General features: G+C 44.4%; 1 protein-coding gene across 1 annotated transcript in view; it reads right to left on the reverse strand.

The window, feature by feature from the left end:
* Positions 1 to 2709: 2709 nt before the first annotated feature.
* The window catches only part of LOC139711852 (uncharacterized), a gene marked incomplete at its 3' end in the record, with an annotated part of 265196 nt that continues 246362 nt past the window's right edge, over positions 2710 to 21543 (reverse strand). The window contains exon 13 of the mRNA XM_071623703.1: positions 2710 to 5007. Within this exon, the coding sequence (XP_071479804.1) occupies positions 2710 to 5007 (2298 nt within the window). The remainder of the gene's footprint in view (positions 5008 to 21543) is intronic.

Consider the following 21543-nt stretch of genomic DNA (forward strand, 5'->3'; position numbering starts at 1 on the left):
TTCCCCCTACTGCATTTCGCTCTCTCTTTCAATGCGATGGCAACAATGAATTTGTGTGCCTTGAATTGGAGCAGTGAATCAAAATGCAGTGTAAAACTAACCATTTTAACAGTAAAAAGTTTAAAAGCACGCTGGAACACGCTTTAGCAAAGGACTTTAGTTGAAAGATCAAAATATCCCAGATTAAAAGATCAAAAAATAACATGCGCAAATATGCGCATCATAAAAAATATTAGGTTTTTAAGAGGACTAATTTTCATTTCATGTCGATTTGTGCATTATGAAGAAACAAGAAATTTATGTTTATAATATAGAATTCTTTCCGAAACTCTTCTCAATCAATTCGAGCATTTTCACTTTATATTTTACGGTGATACATAGCTCGTAATTCAATAAAAAGTGAAATGCATTCGTTGTCTCCAAACTTAGTCTTGCAACTAGAGCGGTGCCGAGCATGACTTAAAAGCATAGTGGAATGTTAGACATCCCATTGTCAACGCTTTGAACCCAAGCATGTGTTTGCATGAATTACGAAGAGTTGCCACTCCATCTATGTAACACATCCCTGGTAGGTTTGAAATAGACTTTAGAGGTCTAACGTTGGAGGTCTACCTACTGCAGAGTTCTACAGTAGATAAACAGTTCCGATGATTTTGTGAGACATAGGCCCTGCATCTAAAACACACCTTGTGTCCTAAACGGCTTCTGCTGCTAGCTTACTAGTAATCGCTACTGCTGGTGACCGGCGGTCAGCTAGAATGCATCCACGTAGCTAGTGAGCTAGCCAGTACGGTATCAGTAAGTGATCGCTCTGTAGCTGCTCATGTATGGTACACGTAGTAAGTATCAGTAACCAAAGAGATGGTAGTGAGAACGTGTTAACACCGAGCATGGAAAGGGCAATCGTCATGATTTTTGCTATGGTGCGCCAAAGGGAATCATGTCTGGTTCTCTTAAGAAAGATAGTATTTCGGCACAAAATCACCCAAAATATCATTCTTATGTCAAAATCACCATCAACAATCAATCACCAGTAGAAGTTTAATTTTGTAACAAAATTATTAGCGCGGGAGTGGTATTGTAACAGAACCAGACATGGTTCCTTTTGGCACACCATAGCAAAAACCCGGTCCGTTGCCTGTACCGTGCTCGGTGTAAACACGCCATAACAGTTCAATGTGCGCTGCAGCTGTGAAGCGCGCAGATATCAACATGAACATAAAAACGAAACAAGAAAATCTAATCACCATGCTCGGTCATTGCATTGCCCTTGCTTCCTCTACCTACCCGACTTCATCGCTGTCGCTCTCAGCGTCATTTGTTACTGCCATCACTCAATTTACCCTCAACATCAAACTTAAAGTCTTTCTGTACAATATAAGGTAAGAATTGGACGTTTTAATGGCTCAGCCGAGAAAGCCGATGCAAAGAAAGACAGGCTAGATATTTTACATCTGCTCGTCTGGAAATACGTGCTTTATGAATGACGGCCTCAATGTCCTGCTGCACTGGTAAAGGGTTTTGAGCCTTTTGTGACGTCATAATTTAGGGCTCCAAAAAGACGGCTGTTCCAGGGCGAAAATCTGTGAAGTGAATCGATCAGTTTTAACCCGCCATTTCTCAATGGTGCGAATATCTTTTATTAAGTCATGATGATAATCTGATTCAGGAGATATTTCCCTCTGCTGTGATACCTTTCTTCATATGATTTTCCTAATTTGAATCTCTCGTTCATTGTACTTTAAGGATCAAAAGTGGGAAATATTTCTTGTAACACCTATATATATATAGATAAATATATGGATATATATACTCCTGAAGAAAAATTGAGTTGAATAAACTCATACTTTATTGGCCAAAAATGCATTACCAGTTTGTTTCTTCATTTCTTTGTGTGTGTGTGTGTGTAAATATATATATATATATATATATATATATATATATATATATATATATATAATTATATATATATATATACATATATAACCATGACATGTATAAAATTAATGCAGAGGAAATTATTTCATGTCAATATAAGAGAGTTTGTCACTATCAATTTTTGGTCTCTTCTAGTGTCGCAGTTCACACACGAGGAAATGTTAGCAGATGAATAAATTATACACTGGCTATCATCTATCTACAGTTTGAGTTGCATGAATGACATCTTGCATCATTTCAACATAGCATTACTTTCCATCTGACAATTTGATGTAATCAAAGGTATGTAGATTATTCCTCAAGACATGCTCAATTCAAAATAGCACCCTGTACTTCAAATAAGGTCCTGGTAGGTGGAGCACTGAAAGAAATCCCGTTGGATTATGACTAGCTAAAATCAGACCTGATACACTGAACCCTGGAAAGCACTGCCATCTTACCTTTCTGTTTCCCAGAAGTCAAACAGGGAATCTGTCTTTCCATTTTGATAGCCTTCAGTGAATCTGCTGTGATCTGTGGTGTTGCACCATCATTGTCATCATCATCATACTTCTCCTGGGACTGCACATGGTTTACACTGCTCTGTTCTGTGCTCCTTCCCTCATCCTGTTGGCCAGGAATCAATGCCTTGTGCCGTTTCACACAAAGACATGACACTGCCCCACAGGTCTGACCCTCGTTTAACAGTGGCAAATTATTCCTCTTGGTTGCCTTGTTGACACACCCAACAGGGTCATCGTCATCAGACATGTCTATTTGTCTGACTTCAAGACTGCCTTTCCTCTTTGTGCTAAGGCAGCTGAGACGTGATGCCTGATTCGAGATGGTCTCCCGGTGAGAGATGGGAGTTATTTGAAGTTCCGCCTGCTGCCCAGCACCATTGATATAAGAAGCAACACCCTCATGACATCTTGGGACCACGTGAACATGTTCAGAGGTTAATGGAGTTGAAACAGGGGGGAAGAGGCCATCTTTCGCATTGATTCTTACAGACTCATCATGAACACCATGGCACAGTTTTTTGACACTTGGTGACCTCCCCTTTGGGCTAGTTGTATGATTATGATGATCCCTTCTGCCCACCAGCTCAGGTGCATGAACCAAAGTCTTTGGATTGATCCTGCTGGATTCATTCTCTTTAAATGGATGTTTTACAGGAAAAGTGTCACCTTTACAAGCATCATTTGTGCTATGTGTTCTATGAATGTCATCTGCAATCTTGGGCAGGTTGGAATGTGACTCGACAGTTTGCAGACTGGTTACAGTCTGTGCTCTTTGTGAGGCCTGTGACAATGCCATGAACTTGTGTGAGTTTCTTAACCTGACATTTGGAGAAGGAGGCAAAATGTTGATGCCACTGAAAGCTTCATCATTGAAATCAAAAAAATCTCCAAGATCAAAGTCAAGGTCAAACTTGGGATCATCATTCATTGTCTCATTTTCAAATTGTTTAGTTGAATGATCCATTTGTGCCTTCTGCATTGTTTGAAAATTTTCACATGGTGAATCATCTAGTCTACACATAGGATCTGCTACTTCAGCCACATTACTGTCATCTAAAAAAATGTCCCCCTTAAAATCGTCCCAGGCCTCTACCAAGTGAGCGGTAATGTTTGGACGTTCATCCTCATCATCTCTACAAATTGAGCTGTTTTGTTCTTTCTCAGCAGCACTCACTTTGACAGTACCTTTTATTGAGGAATTAGGGTTTCCACAGATACTTGTAGTGTTTCTGTCTACAATTCCTTCAATTTTACCACCAACTTGATGCTCCTCATTGGGAAACAGTTCCTCAAGGGACATCTGTCCATCACTTTGATTACCCTTTCTCTCTGATGGCACTGTCCTATGCATACTATTGACATCAAAATTATTACATGCCACTGACTGCATGTTGCTGCCAAGTTTGTTTACAATATCCAGTGACTGCCTAATCAATCTTCTATGATTCTTATCATTGGTTCTGCAGAGCTGTGTACCATGGAATGATAAGTCAGTTTCATCAACAAGATCCAGGCCAGAGACTGATGGGGGTGGAGGAGGTACCAGTTCTTCCTCCTCTTGCTGGTCTCCTTTGAAAGGTTGAAAAGGCTTTCTGGAAAACTCCTTGTGTACACCCTTGACAGGAAGTGTATCTGGATTTCTGAGCAGCTGTGAACTTGATGGAAACAAATCCAAGGCATTCAGTGATGAGTTAAGACTGCTGGTAGAAAAGAAACATTTTGGAGTCTTTCCCCGGCAAGAATCCTTCAGTTCTTTCTGTAAGGGTAAATCCCCATCACTTGCGGTATCCATGGCTTCTTCTTGTAAGAGTTCTGCATTTGCCAAGTTCTCTTCCTTGTTTTTCTTATGTCTAGAGGGATTGTAAGAGGTATTGTAACAAAGTAGTTTATCTGGTGATGTTTCCTCATTGTCATTGTTGCATTCAAAGTCACTGTCATCTGAGTTGACTGGCAGCAGTGTTGCTGTTTTCATGTGCCTGTGACTAGTATTCTCATCCTGGTCTTGGACAGGACTTATGGACTTTTTCTTTGATATTTTGGTGGCCTGAAGTGCATCCTTTCCTTGTTCTTTGAAAGCATTTTTCTTATCTAACACAATTTGAAATTCACAGTTCTCTGCCAATGTTGTCTCATTGTCTTTCTGATTTGCATTACTTCCTAGCATTTCTGCAACACCGTCGTGAAAATCAATGATGGGAAAATCTTCATTACCACTCTCACGGTCACCCTCATCACCTCCTGTGCAGTTCTTCATCTGGCTCCCAATACCCTGCTTGTTTGGGTGAACACTTTTGCTGCACTGAATATTCTCCCTGTTTGATGTGACAACAGCACATTGATTCCTGGCCTGGACTTGGTTTTCCTGGAAGCATAATTGAAGCACTCCTCCTTTTCCTTTCCTCTTCTGTGGCCCACAGACGTCATCCTTTTTCAGGTAAGGTCTCAACTCCGCCCCATAGATATCATCATCCTCTGTAAGTCCCTGGATTTCAATGAACTCCATCATTCCTACAAAGTTGACTGTACGCTTTGAGTGGGAGACTAGGTTGGTTGGCTGCTGATTTGTCTGCCAAAGGGTGAATGCACTGAGTGAAAGATGGTTGATGGAGGGAGTGGATGACTGTAGAAGATATGAAATGGAAATTTTAGCTTTCAAAGTTTGTGCTGAAAAGTGATTTACATCTCACATCTCAAGATTAACATATTACAGAATTTTGAACATCGTCTACATTACTGCTATACAAAATAGTGGCGACTAGCAATACTTTGTTCCCAAAATTAAGTCAGTCATATAAGTCAAATACGATGTTTGATACCTCCAGACTTTATCAGACTGGCATCACCTATTGCAGAGGGGTGCACAAAATTCTTATATTTTGAGGAGGCTCTGGTCTCTATCAAAGAAGTGTTGCATTCGACCTCATGTACTTAGTACCATGATCAGGGATCTCGCCAGTATATATCACCCTTGTCAGCCTCGACAAGGGTAAGCTTTGAAGAAACAATCACAGTCAAGTGTAAAACTTGCCGTCAGGTGTGATACCACGCGTGAGCTTGCCCTGTCAAGTTTGAAGTTTGGACAAAGTTCGGACTCCCCGCCCTGTGGCTTTTCCCTGTCTGATTATCTGGCTAGAAAAACAAGAGACCCTGAGGTCTCGCGCTCACCTGAGTATCGCAAGTTCACTTCATGCATTCTTGCAGACTCCTATCTGAGAACATTGGAAACTTGGGGCAGGGGCAACTTTGAGAACTGGGAACAAGGTGTTCATTTGCATATTCCATCACAGGTAAAATTACCTGCCAAGTACAAAGTTGGACTATGCAGTTGAGGAAAAAAAAAGACTTAAAGGTCTATCACATCTGATTCCAGAGAAGAATATTAATATAATATGGACTGGCCTTGAGGGGGATACCACATTTATTGCCTGAACTAGAACTGTATTGCCAGAGTCGAAGACGAGGGCAATACAATTCTAGTGAGGGCAATTAATATCGTATCCCCCGAAAGTAGACAGTCCATATCATTATTATTACCCATTTCAGGCATCTTGAGCAGTAAAATAAATCATTACAATGTAACTTTTTACAACTTTCCAATTCACTGTACTAGTATTTCACTCTACACCACACTGCGCGCTACATCCCTATACACAGCTCAGGGACGCGGTGCGCACATAACAGCCAACTCACACAGGCACAGGGATCGTCCTCTGTTTTTACGTGTTAACCTATGGGAATTTGCCCTCCGTCGCGAGACTCGGGTATGTCGCCCGCGTAGAAACAGCCAGCTCACACAGTAACAGCGATCGTCCTTTAGTTTTATGTGTTAACCTATGGGAATTTGCCCTTTGTTGCGAAACCTCTCTGCGAAAAACTGTCATCAACAGTAAATTTTCCTCACTGGGAGCTCAAGTGCCTGGATGCTATATTCCACTCGTTTTTAATATGCAAATCCCATAGGCATTTGCCAAAGCGGGGAATATGGAAAATTTGCTCCTCTTCTCCCTGCTGGCACATAATCCTGTGCGTTGTACGAGGGCAATACAATTTTGTAGAACCACAGCTCAGATGCCTGATACGGGTAACATGTATGTTCGGTATCGAACATTTTATCTACGAAAGAGCTTTACTTACCTATCGATATAACAATTGCCATTCTAATGCCGATTAGAATTGCCCCCAGTAGCTAAAATTTCTTTGAATCCACTCGTTGCCCCGGCAATGACAGGGAAACCCCTCACACACTCCCCTATATAAGCCTGTGCGCTGGCGATCTTGTCCTCTTTCGATGCCGATGAACCGGCTGAACGGCAGAGCGGGGAGGAGGGAGGGACCTATAGGTAAGTAAAGCTCTTTCGTAGATAAAATGTTCGATACCGAACACACATATCTACTTCATTTCGCTTTACTTACCTATCGATATAACAATTGCCAGATTCCAACAGATCCCAGGATGGAGGGACTACGGAAGAAGCCTCATAGGTAAGGAACTTTACTCTCTTACTGATCACGGCTAACGAGCTGTTTGCTCGTCCGGGCAGGAGGTTCAGTCAAGATGGAAACTACTTCCTGCTAGGGCAGGGGAGAACTGCAGAGGCAAAGGGGGCCTCATTGGAATTACATCTGACAAGTAGCAGAATGTAAATGTGTTGGGATTATGCCAGCAGGAGGCCTTTAGAATATCTCCCAAAGGGACTCCCTGAATAGGGCCCAGGAGGAAGCCATACCCCTAATGTCATGGGCCCGCACCTTCTGAGGATCGAAGTTATACCCCCTGCTTTAATAGTCTGTACTATCCAGCGAGAAATAGTATCAGGGGGACCGGTCCATGGGGGGAATTGATACTGACAAATAGATTGTCTGAAGTACACAATTCCTTGGTTTTGTGAAGATACCATTTAAGGGCCCACACTGGGCACCACAGTTTGTCTTGGGAGATGGAGGACAGAGTCTTAAGTGAGGGGATGAAACCTCACCTGGCGTAGAATTCATGGTTTGATTCTTAGCCAGGAATTTGGCATGAGGGATAAGTCTAACCCCGTTAGTCTCCCAACGAATATGACCAGGTTTGGTAGAGAGAGCATGCAGAAACTGCGTCTCCTCCCACAAGAGACTGCTAAGAGGAGAATGGATTTGATGGTTAGATTAACAAGAGAACTGCTGTGCATAGGCTCAAAAGGGGCCCTAGACAGAGCACACAAAACTCTCGATAAACTCCAAGAGGGACTCAGGTTCCTCTGAGGAGGCCTAGACAAAAAGGGAAATTTCATTAGTCTAGTCAAATGGGGAGAGGATCCCAACGTTTCTCCCCCTCCGAAGCCTTTATGTAAGGCTGAAATAGCAGCCTCTGATGGGTGAGAAGGCTAAGTTCTTGTCAAATAGATGCAGGAGGAATTCAGCAATCTCGCCTACAGGTGCTGTGGAAGGATCCACTTTCTTATCGTAGCACCATTTGAAGTAGTACTGTAGTCTAGAGTCATATATGGCTCGTGTAGACGATCTAAGGAAGGAGAAAGATAGCTCTGCAGCCCTTCCCAAATGGCCTGCCTGGGAAGCAATTTCCCTGAAATGGTCCATAATGTTAGCATTAAATTGGGCACCTTGGGATGATGTATAGCTGTCCCTAATTGACAGAGGAAATCCTCTCTGAGGGGAAGGTTTACTGGAGGAGAGGTCAAAGGGACCATCGATGTGGGAAACCAAAACGTTTCGGCCACCAAGGGGCTATCAGAAGGAGGGTTGCCATGTCCGCTAGCACTTTCTGTAATACCCTTGGTATCAACGCAAAGGGGGGAATGCATACCCCAAATCCCGTTCCACTGCATTGTGAATGCGTCCATCATCAAAGCTGCTGGATCGTTGTGTTTGGTGCAATAAACTGGCAGCTGCTTGTTCAATGTCGATGCGAACAGGTCGACTTGGGGAGGCCCATCTCGTTGAAATCTATTTGGCAATGTGTGGATTGAGTTACCACTCTGTGGGGAAATAACTTCCCCTTGACAAAAATATGCCACATAGTTGTCTTTTCCTGGTATGCGAGAGGCTATTAGGCTCATCTCCACGGAATCGCACCAATCTAGAATATCTAGAGTGAGGTTGCACAAAAATTACGATCTTGTGCTCCCTTGTTCGTTTACATAAAATACTACCGTGAGGTTGTCTGACTTTATCAGAACCGTTTTCCTCTGAACTCTGTCTTTGAAGGCATACAGAGTATTTTCTGTATCGCCAGCATTTCCAGCACATTTGTGTGTTGACCTCTTTCTTTTTCTCCCCAAGTTCCTTGAACGTGGTCCAAGTTTAACACTGCACCCCACCCCATGTTCGAGGCGTCTGTGAAAATAATCAGGGAGGGGACTGGGGTTGTGAAGGATTTCCCACTTGTAAAATATTTGGGGACATCCACCAGCGAGCCGCCTGGGACATAGTCCTCATTTGACAGATAATCTTTGTCATCGGGTCTGTTTGCGGGCCATAATGACTGAAAAACGCCATTTGGATTTGCCTCATTCTCCTTCTGCAATCTGGGACTGTGTCCAAAAAACTTGCAAGGAGGCCCACAAATCGCAGCCAGTACTTGGCCTGCGCGTGAGACGTGCGGAGCAAAAACCCCCTTACTAGGTGAGGGAGGAGATGGGCAAGCCTTAATTTTAAATCTAGTTTGGTGCCCAAGAACTCCGGACTCTGAGTGGGTTCGAGCTGGGACTTTTCATAATTTCCGAGGAAAACCGGCTCGGAGACTAATACCCCTTTCCCGCTGCCCGTCTCGGTGAACCACCGAGAGGTTCCCCGGTGAATTCACCGGGGAACCTCTCGGTGAAAGTTTCAGTGCCGTCGTTTCACACTGCTCTCGGTGAAACTTTCCCCTAGACGGGTTTCTGCTCGCAACGTGGGTGATCTTATGTACTTGAGTTTGTTGTGCATCTGCGATTTTTTTTTTTCGATCCCATGTTCAGCAAGTTTTTGGAGGAGGGACTTGTACGCGGCAGCGTCAGCCGACGTCCCGCTCAGTTCTTCGTTCACTGCTGCCTCGCTACATAATTGAAGTAACAGTCTCTCTTCGTCTTTGGTCCACGCTCCAGCCATTTGCAAATAAATTCCCTCAAATTTCAACAGCACAAAACGTCAACGGATTTCTCCTGCACACTGTAAACCCAGCACTTGACGAGAAAAGCACAAAATACGAAAAAATCAAGCAAGAGGCGGACTGTATCAGACTTTACTAGAAGAGTTAAGAGCTAGACACTAGAGGAAGACGAAGAAGGAGGAAGCATCAAATTGATCAAGTAGAAGTACACTGTAAACCTATATCAGCTTTGTATACACGGCGTGCTAATTAAACAATACAATGCACAGCACGATGCAAAACAATGCCGTCGCACTGTGAACGCCACATTGCACACGAAACGACATACTATGTAGTGTCGTGTGTATGTTTACAAACACGAATAACTAGTACCCTATACGTGTGGATTTGGGAGGTCGAGTGCGCGCTAGCTAGCTGCAGTGCCGTATATTAAGAGAGTCTGGCCAACTGCTAATTTGGACGCCATGTCGTTACCGCGCGTATTACGCGTCACAGGACTAGCGTGTACGCTCAGACGTAACAAAATAACCAAGCCAAATAAGGGGCAGTTAACAATGGGCATTGCGTATGAGCGCACTTCAGTAACGACATGGCGCCTGTAGATCACGGGACCAGCTTTTGACCAATCACAGGCTTCAAAACACGTAAGCCAAAAACCGAGTTGGCCAGACTCTCTTAATATACGGCACTGGCTAGCTGAAAACGTGTGCATGACCAGAAACAAAACATGACCTTTGACATAATCTGCATATTTTCCCCGGTGTTTCACCGAGACAACCTTTCACGCTGGGTGCTCTCGGTGAACCACCGGGTGATTTCCCGTTGAACTATCGGTGTTTACCCAGGACGCTTCTCGGGTAAAAATTGCCCAAAATTTCATTGGTGTTTCACGTAGGCTTCCCCTAGGTTTCAACCGAGTGACCTTTCACACTGCGCGGTTCCCCGGGTGCCCCCAGGTGCCCCCGGGGAAGATTTTCTTCAGCGGGAAAGGGGTATAGGTTTAACGTAATGTCTAAGTGACGGCGTAGTGTGTCTGCAGAATCTGCTATTACAAGCCAGTCGTCTAGGTAGACAAAAATTCGAAAGCCCCTTTCTCATAAGTGGGCTGCGATTGCCTGTACAATACGAATAAGGATGCGTGAAGCAGTCTTGGGACCAAATGGCAGAGCCCGATATAGGTACACTTTGTTTGCCACTGCGAAACCGAAAAAATGCTGCGCAGTGTGGGCAATGGGAACATGAAGGTAGGTGTCTACTAAATCTATGGAGACCGCCCAATCGTCTGCCTTGATGAGCGGCAGAATGTTGCGGAGATTTTCCATTTTGAAAGTGGAGTTTGCGATGTATCGATTCAGCTTTTTTACGTTTAACACCATGCGGAATCCGCCTTTCCGCTTGGGGGTGAGAAAAACTGGGGATATCACAAGATGCCTTCTTGTGTGGACCCGAACAATCGCCCGTTTGGTTAATAGGGACTCTATCTCTTGTAACAAAGCCCTTCTTTTCTGGGTTTGTTGGCAGGTTGGTTTTCTTGCTTATTTCCGGAAGCAATTCTGGGTGAATCAGTTTGGGAACATATCCCTTCTGGATTATTGAAAGCACCAATTTGTCTGTGGTGATCTGTGACCATTGATGGGCAAATACTTTGAGTCTGCCCCCTACTGGGGGTTGCCCTGCGTGCTGATTTGGATAGTCATAACTGCGATGAAAGGTCCCGCTGGGGGGCAGTCGACTGTGTTCTGGGGGGGTTAGGTTGCTGTCCCCGGGATCGTCTATACGATCTTCCACCCCGCTCTCTGCCTTCAGGCCTGCGAGAGTCGGATGATGGCTTGTAAGACTGACTGTACGGTTGTCTCCGATAGGGGGAACCTTGAGGTGATCGTCCCTCGCGGAAGAACCCTGACTGAGGGGGCATATGGTCCCTAGAGGCTAGAAAGGAGCGGTTGGGTTAGCTCAGTTTGTAGGCGGTCTTGTCTGCAGTGCTCCGCGATGGTGTCCTCCAGTACCTGTTGAAACTTTCCCGCAAAGAGATGTGGGCCCGTAAGGGGCAAGTTTGGGAGTATGGTGTCAGCCTCTTTCTCGAGTTTGAGCTGTTCCATCACCTGAGTTCTGCAAAACTTGGAACATAGTAACGCTGTTCGGGCGGCCTGTTCGAATTGGAGGTCTGAAATTCGCAAGAGCAAATCGGAGATCTTTTTCAGGTCCTCCCCGTATATGGCCAAACGGCTTGCTTCTCGTTGTGCCGCAATTACATAGCTTTGGTAAGCCGCCAGCCTCATCGAGCCACGGGCTGTCTTTTCAATGTGGGCAATCTGCGAATCTATCCTTTGGAAAGATCGAGATCTCATGCCGTTGAAATTGGATTTGCGATCGCGAGCGTCACCCACACGGAACGCTGCCTCTGGGACTGTGGGTGTATTGAACACTGCGTTGAAATCATTACTGCCAAACCGAAAGCCGGACAAAGCGTCATAATGGCTAGATCGGGATTTCAGGGATGAATGGGCTAGTTTAGTGTAACAAGTAGCGAAGGGGGTATCAAGTTTCACCTCACTGGGTCCTTGGCTACGAGCAGACAATTCAGATTCCAAGCAAAATATGGGCTTGGCCTCTTCTTTTTCCTCAGTAGCAGTTGATTCTGCCTTTAACTGGGGACAGTATTTTATCAGTAGTTCGGCGGCTATCTGGCCATCCCTTCTACCTGTCTGATTCGTTGATTCTTTATCAGAGGGAGGAAGCTCGTCAGTAAATATGCTTTCCCGACCATCTGAGCTGATAGAGTGTTCTGAGTGAGACGATGGCGAACTAACACCAGTATCATCGTCTGCCCAGTTTCTCGCACGAGATGCTATTTTTGGGGGGCGATATCCAAACTCATCATCGGAATAGTCACCCAAACTGATCGTTGGAACGCGAGAGTGGAAGCGAGACCCGATATCTTCCCCCTCTCTCCGGCGGGGGGAAGCCCTATCGCGGGTTCGGCATCGGGATTGTCGAAGTACGGGGGCCGAGTCGGAACGGGCCGCATTATCACGTGTAGGCAGGCCGACGGACCCGGGGGAGGACGGAGCATCGCCCGCTCGTGCGGGAAAGGACCCCAGAGGATAACTGACAGATGGCGGGGGGATCGGAAAAACCGAGGGACCTGTAGGATCGCCTGCCCGTGCGGGAAGGGTTCTCTGGTTTTGTGTAAGAAGAACTGATTGTAGGGCCTGTATGAAGAAATTGCAGGCCGCTGTGGAATCATTCGAGCTGCTGTTATCAACGCTAGCAGGCTGGTTGACGTTCGTAGGTACACTGGAGCCTACTGACTTGGTCGGCGAGCCAGATTAGTCTCGGTGGGTCTAACGGCAGGAGAAACCGCTAAATTGGAGCCTGGTTTCTCGGCCGGACTGAGAAGAGAATGCTTTTTCGGGGCACTCTTCTTTCCCTTCTTAGATGGAGGAGAAGAGGCAGGAAGCACAGGATTACTACATGACAGTCTCTTTTTTGTGCCCTGCTCTGCTTTAGCGGTGTTGGATCCCGCCTTCGTTGTATCGTTCAGTGCAGCCTCTGACGTAGTGTCCTTGCGGGGCGGCGAAGAGCGAGACGAATTAGGCATCTTAAATGCCCTAACCCGTCACTAAAACGAGAAAACAACCAAACTCGGCCAAGTAGCCGATAGAACAAGGAATATAACTCAAGTAAATACGAAATCAAACACAATAAGGTAAAAAGGGAACGATCTTATCTGTATGTGCGTAGAGCTACACCGTGGGGAGCTCGTAGTGAGCAGCGGCGGCAGAAGAAAGAGGACGAGATCGCCCGCGCACGGGCTTATATAGGGGAGTGTGTGAGGGGTTTCCCTGTCGTTGCTGGGGCAACGAGGGGGTTCAAAGAAATTTTAGCTACCGGGGGCAATTCTAATCGGCATTAGAATGGCAATTGTTATATCGATAGGTAAGTAAAGTGAAATGAAGTAGATAATTTATTAATATGGACTGGACTTGAGGGGGATACAACATTTGATGATGATGATGAAACAGCATTTATATAGCGCCACTTATTGCCTGAACTACAATTGTATTGCCCGAGTCGAAAACGAGGGCAATACAATTCTAGTGAGGGCAATTAATGTCGTATCCCCCGAAAGTAGACAGTCCATATCATTATTATTACCCATTTCAGGCATCTTGAGCAGCAAAGTAAATCATTTCAATGTAAATTTTAATGATTTTCCACTCGGCGCCAGCTCGAGCTCTGCACCACACTGCGCGCTGCATCCCTATACACAGCTCAGATACGCGGCGCGGTATAACAGCTAACTCGATCGTCCCCTATTTTCACATATTATGGGAATTTGCCCTCTGTCGCGAAATTTGGGTATGCGGCATGCGTAGAAACAGCCAGCTCACACAGTAACAGCAGTTGTTGTTTAGTCTTACGTGTTAACCTAAGGGAATTTGCCCTTCGTCGCGAAACTACAGTACTCCGCGAGAAACTGTCATCAACAGCAAATTTTCCTCACTGGGAGCTCAAGTGCCCAGATGCTATATTCCCCTCGTTTTTAACACGCAAATCCCATAGGGGTTTCTCAAAGCGGGGAAAATGGAAAATTTCCTCATCTTCTCCCTGCTGGCGCGTAACCCCGCGCGTAAGACGAGGGGAATACAATTTCAAAGAACCACAGCTCAGATGCCTGATATGGGTAATAATATTGAATATTCCTTAATTTAGGAGGCTTGGGCCCCCTGGGTCCCCAAGGAGAGCATGGTGCCAATTTGAACACATTGAGATCCTATCCACCTAGGAATGCTACAGTGTACTTGCCAAGTTTGGTGAAAATCCATTATGCTGTTTTCAAGAAGAAGAAGAAAATGTACAATTTATGCTTGCATTTGGACCCATCCCATCCCATGGGTCCCATAGTTGAAAAAACTTAGTCAACACTATACTAACTCATTGTAATAACTTAGTTCGGCTAAGGTGAGCTAAACAGCTGAACAGCTAGAATTTGAAAGGAGCAGCAGTTTATGTGCAGAAACATAACCCACACGGATGTTGCAGCATAACTTGTAAGTAACCTTTTTTTGTTCATCATTCATAGGAGTAAAAAAAGGAATGACAGGGGAGAAGGGAATTGAAAGAAGAAAACTGTGCATCTGCTCAGCAAGCTGTTTTTTTTTTGTTTTGTTTTTCACACCAGCATCAGTAATACAGTGCTCACCCGTTAATCAGGAAATGCTTTAGTGGGAGCCCCGCCTAAGTGCAACAAAACTTGATGTAACAAATTTTTTACATGGTATTTCCACCGCTTAATAGGCACCACGAACCGCTTTATAAGGACAAATCTGGCTTAAACACTTCCATTGTCTGTGTATAAATGTCTAAAAAAAAAAAGGATAAGTAAATCCTCAAAAATAATTGCAGGACTTCAATTTCCTTACCAGAAAGATTATTTTCTACCCAGTTCCCCACAGATTATGCCAACTGTAGTCTAAACAATTGCCATTAGACAGTGAGATGTAGTGCAGAGGTGGTCTCATTGAGCGTCAGCTTTTACTCATGCACTGTACAACCCCTTCAGTGCGATACGGAGTCACCTTCCCCGCGTGGGGCCCATACTCTCCCTGTTCGTGCATAGTATACATGCATGCAGTGTGTATGTTTGTGTGTGACAGCATAACAGGGGGTATGAATATGAGAAAATGTGTTCGTATGATTGTCGCTAGCAATCAGTGTTGTGGTTAATGTGCATGTTGTGAAACACGTTAAACAGCATGTGGAAGTTAGCATATATAGCTGCCTCTTTCTCTGCATTAGCAGGGTAGTCATTGTGACTTGGTATGTTACTTTGAACTCTAAAAGAGGGAAAGGGATCAAATGAATGAAGATTTGAGGAAGAAAGATTTGCGGTGACACCATGTGTATGTAGTCTTTAATCGGATCGCTGTTTGGCAGAAGAGCCTAGAAAGAGGAGAAACGAAGAGGGAAGCGACATATGGGGGTTGTGAGGAGGGCAGAAAGTGAAGAGTGGGAGACAGTAATGGGCTAGAGGTTGAAGTTGCACTAGTGGAGACGGTAGAGAAAGGAACACAGAGAGTGGTAAGGAAGAATAGTGTGAGAATCAAGTAGGATGTTCGGACATCGTTAGAAGGGGAAAGATGAAATAGAAGGGAAGAGGAAGAGGAAGAAGTTGAATGTTGGAGAATCATGGAGATAGGGGAGAGCAGTAAAGATTCATGAAACCAAGAGAAGAAAAACGAAGTCGGCGAACAGTGTGGCTATGGAATGTGGAATCAATGGAGAAAGGACGAATAATCCCTCTAAGGAAGGGTAAGTAGAGGAGAGATGAGAATATGTTGATAGAAGGGAGATAGAGAGAGAGAGAGAGAGAGAGGCGGGGGGGGGGGGGGACAAAGAAAAGAAGTAGAAAAGAACAAATTGAAATTCAATACGTAAATCAGAGGGAACTAGTATGGATCCTAGAATGAAATGCTGCTGAGAGGGACAGAAAAAAAAAATTGGAAAGGAAAATTGATGACAGTTAAGTCCTGAAAAGGTTCCTGTGGGAGAAAAGCAAAAATAAGAAATCAAAATAAGGTTAAAGTGTAGACCTGAGGAGAGAAGACAAGAGAAATAACCTGTGGAGAAATGTGTAAATTAAGTAGTGGTCCTGAAAAGGACCGTTGGGTTGTATGGAAGGAAGAAATAAAACAAAAAGAAGAAAGAAGAGAAGAGAACAGAAAAGAAAAGAAAAGATAAGTAGCGTAGAAACAGACAAAAGTGTAAGAGAGAGAGAGAGAGGAACGAGAAATGAAACACTGAGTAAAGGTGCTAGTGAAAGTAGCGCAAGAAATCTAGTTATAAGAATAACTAGGAGAACCGAGGAACTTGACGTTTCGGGCAGGTTGACTGTCCTTCGTCAGAAGTGAAGCGTGATCTGAGAAGAGGCGGGCTATATATGGAGAATGCGGACCTAGATGGAAGTGGTCGGTTGAGGCGGGCTCGCAGGCGAGCTGAGCGTCGGCTGTTGGTGGAGTGTTGCGGTCGTTGATGCGTTCTATTGTTCTCGGAGTGTGTTGATGGCGGAGTATATCTGTGAGAGCTAACTTGGCTGTTAGTAGGTCGTGGCCGGAGATTGGAGTCCGGGTTAGTGGTTGGGGTGGACGCCGGTGGTGTGGATGACTTGTGTCGGTGAGGGCGTCTTCTCGAACCAGCGATAGGTGTGGTCGTGAGTGGGAGGCGCGGTTGACGTCGTGGGCGCTGTTGTGAAGAGGTGGGGGAAGAGATATGAGAGGAAGAAGTAGAGGGGGGAATGTGCTGTGGAGAGAGTGTGTTGTTGTTGTTGTCATTGTTGGTGTTCGATGGTTTGTTGATGAGAGGGAGCCAGATGTTGTTGATGTGGAGTCCAGACATTTCGAAAGCCACGCACTAGCCACAGCACAGCACAAACCTTCACTCTGGCTCCGGTATGTCGACGACATCTTCACCATCTGGCCACACCAAGCAGATCAACTGGACGACTTCCTCTCACACCTCAACGAACAACACTCCAACATCTCATTCACAGTGGAAACGGAACACAATCATTCTCTCCCCTTCCTCGATGTTCTCGTCACAAAGACCAACGCTGGCACTTTCTCTCACCAGGTCTACCGCAAACCCACTCACACTGACAGATATCTTCACTACCGCTCCTTCCATCATCCAGCAGTCCGCCAGTCAGTACCGAACGCTCTCGTCCGACGTGCTCATCAAATCAGCGACAAAGAACATCTCCGACAAGAACTCGAACATATCACAGACACACTCACCACTATCAACCAATACCCCAAGCACAAAATCAACACTCAGGCACCTTCTCATCCCAACCAAGCAGCCAAGGAACAGCCCATCACAACTGTAAATCTTCCCTACCTCGGCGCCACCTCGCACAAACTACAACGCATCTTCAAGTCCGCCAACATCCAGGTCCGTCATACATCTTCCAACAAACTTCACAATTCATTGCACTCACACAAAGACAAGCACCCCAAACACAAACAACCAGGTGTCTACCGTATCCCTTGCGAATGCGGCAAAGTCTACATAGGTGAAACAGGGAGATCGCTAGAGACCAGACTGAAAGAACACAAAACATGCTACAGACGTTCGGAATGGGAAAAGTCAGCCATCGTGAAACACGCTCAACAGTCGGAACATCGCATCAACTGGGAAGACAGCAAACTCATCACATCCATCAAAAACTGGAACACACGACGCATCAGAGAAGCCATAGAAATTCACACACACGACACTGTTACACAGGACACTGGACTCCACATCAACAACATCTGGCTCCCTCTCATCAACAAACCATCGAACACCAACAATGACAACAACAACAACACACTCTCTCCACAGCACATTCCCCCCTCTACTTCTTCCTCTCATATCTCTTCCCCCACCTCTTCACAACAGCGCCCACGACGTCAACCGCGCCTCCCACTCACGACCACACCTATCGCTGGTTCGAGAAGACGCCCTCACCGACACAAGTCATCCACACCACCGGCGTCCACCCCAACCACTAACCCGGACTCCAATCTCCGGCCACGACCTACTAACAGCCAAGTTAGCTCTCACAGATATACTCCGCCATCAACACACTCCGAGAACAATAGAACGCATCAACGACCGCAACACTCCACCAACAGCCGACGCTCAGCTCGCCTGCGAGCCCGCCTCAACCAACCACTTCCATCTAGGTCCGCATTCTCCATATATAGCCCGCCTCTTCTCAGATCACGCTTCACTTCTGACGAAGGACAGTCAACCTGCCCGAAACGTCAAGTTCCTCGGTTCTCCTAGTTATTCTTATAACTAGATTTCTTGCGCTACTTTCACTAGCACCTTTACTCAGTGTTTCATTTCTCGTTCCTCTCTCTCTCTCTCTTACACTTTTGTCTGTTTCTACGCTACTTATCTTTTCTTTTCTTTTCTGTTCTCTTCTCTTCTTTCTTCTTTTTGTTTTATTTCTTCCTTCCATACAACCCAACGGTCCTTTTCAGGACCACTACTTAATTTACACATTTCTCCACAGGTTATTTCTCTTGTCTTCTCTCCTCAGGTCTACACTTTAACCTTATTTTGATTTCTTATTTTTGCTTTTCTCCCACAGGAACCTTTTCAGGACTTAACTGTCATCAATTTTCCTTTCCAATTTTTTTTTTTTCTCTCCCTCTCAGCAGCATTTCATTCTAGGATCCATACTAGTTCCCTCTGATTTACGTATTGAATTTCAATTTGTTCTTTTCTACTTCTTTTCTTTGTCCCCCCCCCCCCCGCCTCTCTCTCTCTCTCTCTCTATCTCCCTTCTATCAACATATTCTCATCTCTCCTCTACTTACCCTTCCTTAGAGGGATTATTCGTCCTTTCTCCATTGATTCCACATTCCATAGCCACACTGTTCGCCGACTTCGTTTTTCTTCTCTTGGTTTCATGAATCTTTACTGCTCTCCCCTATCTCCATGATTCTCCAACATTCAACTTCTTCCTCTTCCTCTTCCCTTCTATTTCATCTTTCCCCTTCTAACGATGTCCGAACATCCTACTTGATTCTCACACTATTCTTCCTTACCACTCTCTGTGTTCCTTTCTCTACCGTCTCCACTAGTGCAACTTCAACCTCTAGCCCATTACTGTCTCCCACTCTTCACTTTCTGCCCTCCTCACAACCCCCATATGTCGCTTCCCTCTTCGTTTCTCCTCTTTCTAGGCTCTTCTGCCAAACAGCGATCCGATTAAGGACTACATACACATGGTGTCACCGCAAATCTTTCTTCCTCATTTACTTCACCATGCAAACCTTCAAACAACACATGAATGAAGATTTGTTCCGATGATGCATTTGCCAAAATTATGAGACTGCTGTGACTTTTCTTATCACCGTTTTATGTCTGCGTGTTGTAGCGCGGATGCATTTTTTGCTGTGGTTATCGGCGGGTTTGATAACTGTGCATGGTTTAGTGTAGTGCCCACATAATAGACTTCATGTGTGGCTTGCACGGGCCAATACCAGCCACCACTTAAGTGGGAGCACTGTTTAAACAGGAGAAAAATTTGTCTCCCAACCCCTCCCGATTAAGCGGTAAGCACTGTATCACCAACCATTGCTAATGAAATTATTTCATCTGCCGAGGGGGCTATGTGTTTTCTCTTTTTTGTTTGTTCCGGCATTGGTTGTTTGCCGGTTTCTTTGTTTGTAAAATAACTTGATAAAGGCCCTGTCACACCTTTACAGTACGCTAGTACAGAACTCGCTAACATCCTTGTCCGCCCATAAAAAAATTCTCCTGCGTGCTGGAAAATCCCTACTTGCAACAAGGCCGCGTAGCTTACCCGTAAAGGTGTGACAGGGCCTTAAGTTACCAACACACTTGAATGAAATTTTTAGGAAATTTTGATGGCACAAGGAACAAATGATTAAATTCAGATAGTGATCCTGATGACCGTCTGTATGTAGGACTATGATAAATATTAGAGATCACAATATGGGTGGTAATGAGCTAGATTGGTAGAGTTCTGAGCTCTCTGAGCTATCTCTCTCTCTCTGTTCTAGTTTACATTGAAATATTTGTTCTCCAAAAAAAAAAAAAAAATGAAATCTACTCTCCTTTCCACTCCCAATTGTCCATCCTTTTCCTGTCCCAAATTACTGCCAACTGTTGTGTGGAAAACAGATCTATTGGGATTCAGTAACATTAAATAAGTATTCATTGTATAATGAATTATTGGGTGTGAACCTGCCCTCGCTGTTCTGAATTATAGAAGACAGTTTTTTAAATTCATTTTCCATGCTGTTGCTTCAATAGTCTGGTAGGAATGGAGGGTCCCCATGCACCCTCCGAACACATTTTTTTAACTTACCTTTTAGAAACCCTTAGGGCGTCAAGTTAATGATTTTTGTTTTGTTCCTAAGAAAAAATTGTGTCCCATGGGGGTCATTGGCAGCCATCTTGGATTTTCAGGGAAAATCACTGATTTCCATAACTTTTGAATTACACAGCATACAATTACAAATAAAGCATTTCCTCAGGGTAAATGTCACATGAGGAATCGATTGAAATGGTTATAACAGAGTGTGGTTGGAAATGACAAATTCAAGCATTGTCAAGTTTTCCCAAAATTGCGTTAAAAACCACAAGAATCCTCCACATGGCCACAGTTTAGTCCAAGAGGTAAAAAGTGCTGAAATTACACAGCAAATCATGACAATCCCCTTGATTTTCCACAATTCTCAACACTCCATTTGCATCAACAGTTTTGCTGTAATTTCAGCAAAACTTAGAAGTGCATCTAGGAGGGTACTTACTTCTGGAGTACTGATATCAGCAGAACAAGTTTTGCTGTAATTACAGCAAATATGTTGGACCGTTGCAGCTGCACAGTGAACACCATGCAGGTGGGGGTCTTTCCTTGCACACTTTTTTTTTTTGGTCATTTATGTGTTGAAAATAATTGTATTTGGAAAAAACTCCTGAATGTATTAAAAGAGACTTAACGGAAACCAAAACCAAACGAGAAATGGATTGAGTGAAAGCAGCAACACTTGTAGAACACATCAGTGAAAGTTTGAGGAAAATTACAAAATCTGGTGCGAGTGATGAGTTTTTAAAATTTTTGGTGTTGGAACCCTTGGATGAGGAGACTACTAGAGGATATGATGTCATGCCTGGACAACAATATGAAGAAACTGTAAAGGGAATTCCACAAAAAGTCATTTCTCATGAAAATTACTTATTCTATCAACTTGATACTGATATATTAAAGCGTGTAATACATTATATTAAGGGTAGTAATTATTCTCCCCTGCTTCCTGAAAGCGTTTAGTCAAGTGCTCTTTCATTATGCTAGAAATGTGAGTTTTTGTGTAATTCCCTTTATATTTTCTTTATTGTTGTCCGCACATGACATCATAGCCTCTAGTAGACTCCTCATCCAGCAGTTCCAACACCAAAACTTAAAAAATTTGTAACTTTTGCATTAATTGT

This window comes from Diadema antillarum, unplaced genomic scaffold, assembly GCF_040938485.1.
Source record: "Diadema antillarum isolate AM-2024a unplaced genomic scaffold, OU_Dant_1.0 seq00001713_RagTag, whole genome shotgun sequence".
Lineage (NCBI taxonomy): Eukaryota > Metazoa > Echinodermata > Echinoidea > Diadematoida > Diadematidae > Diadema > Diadema antillarum.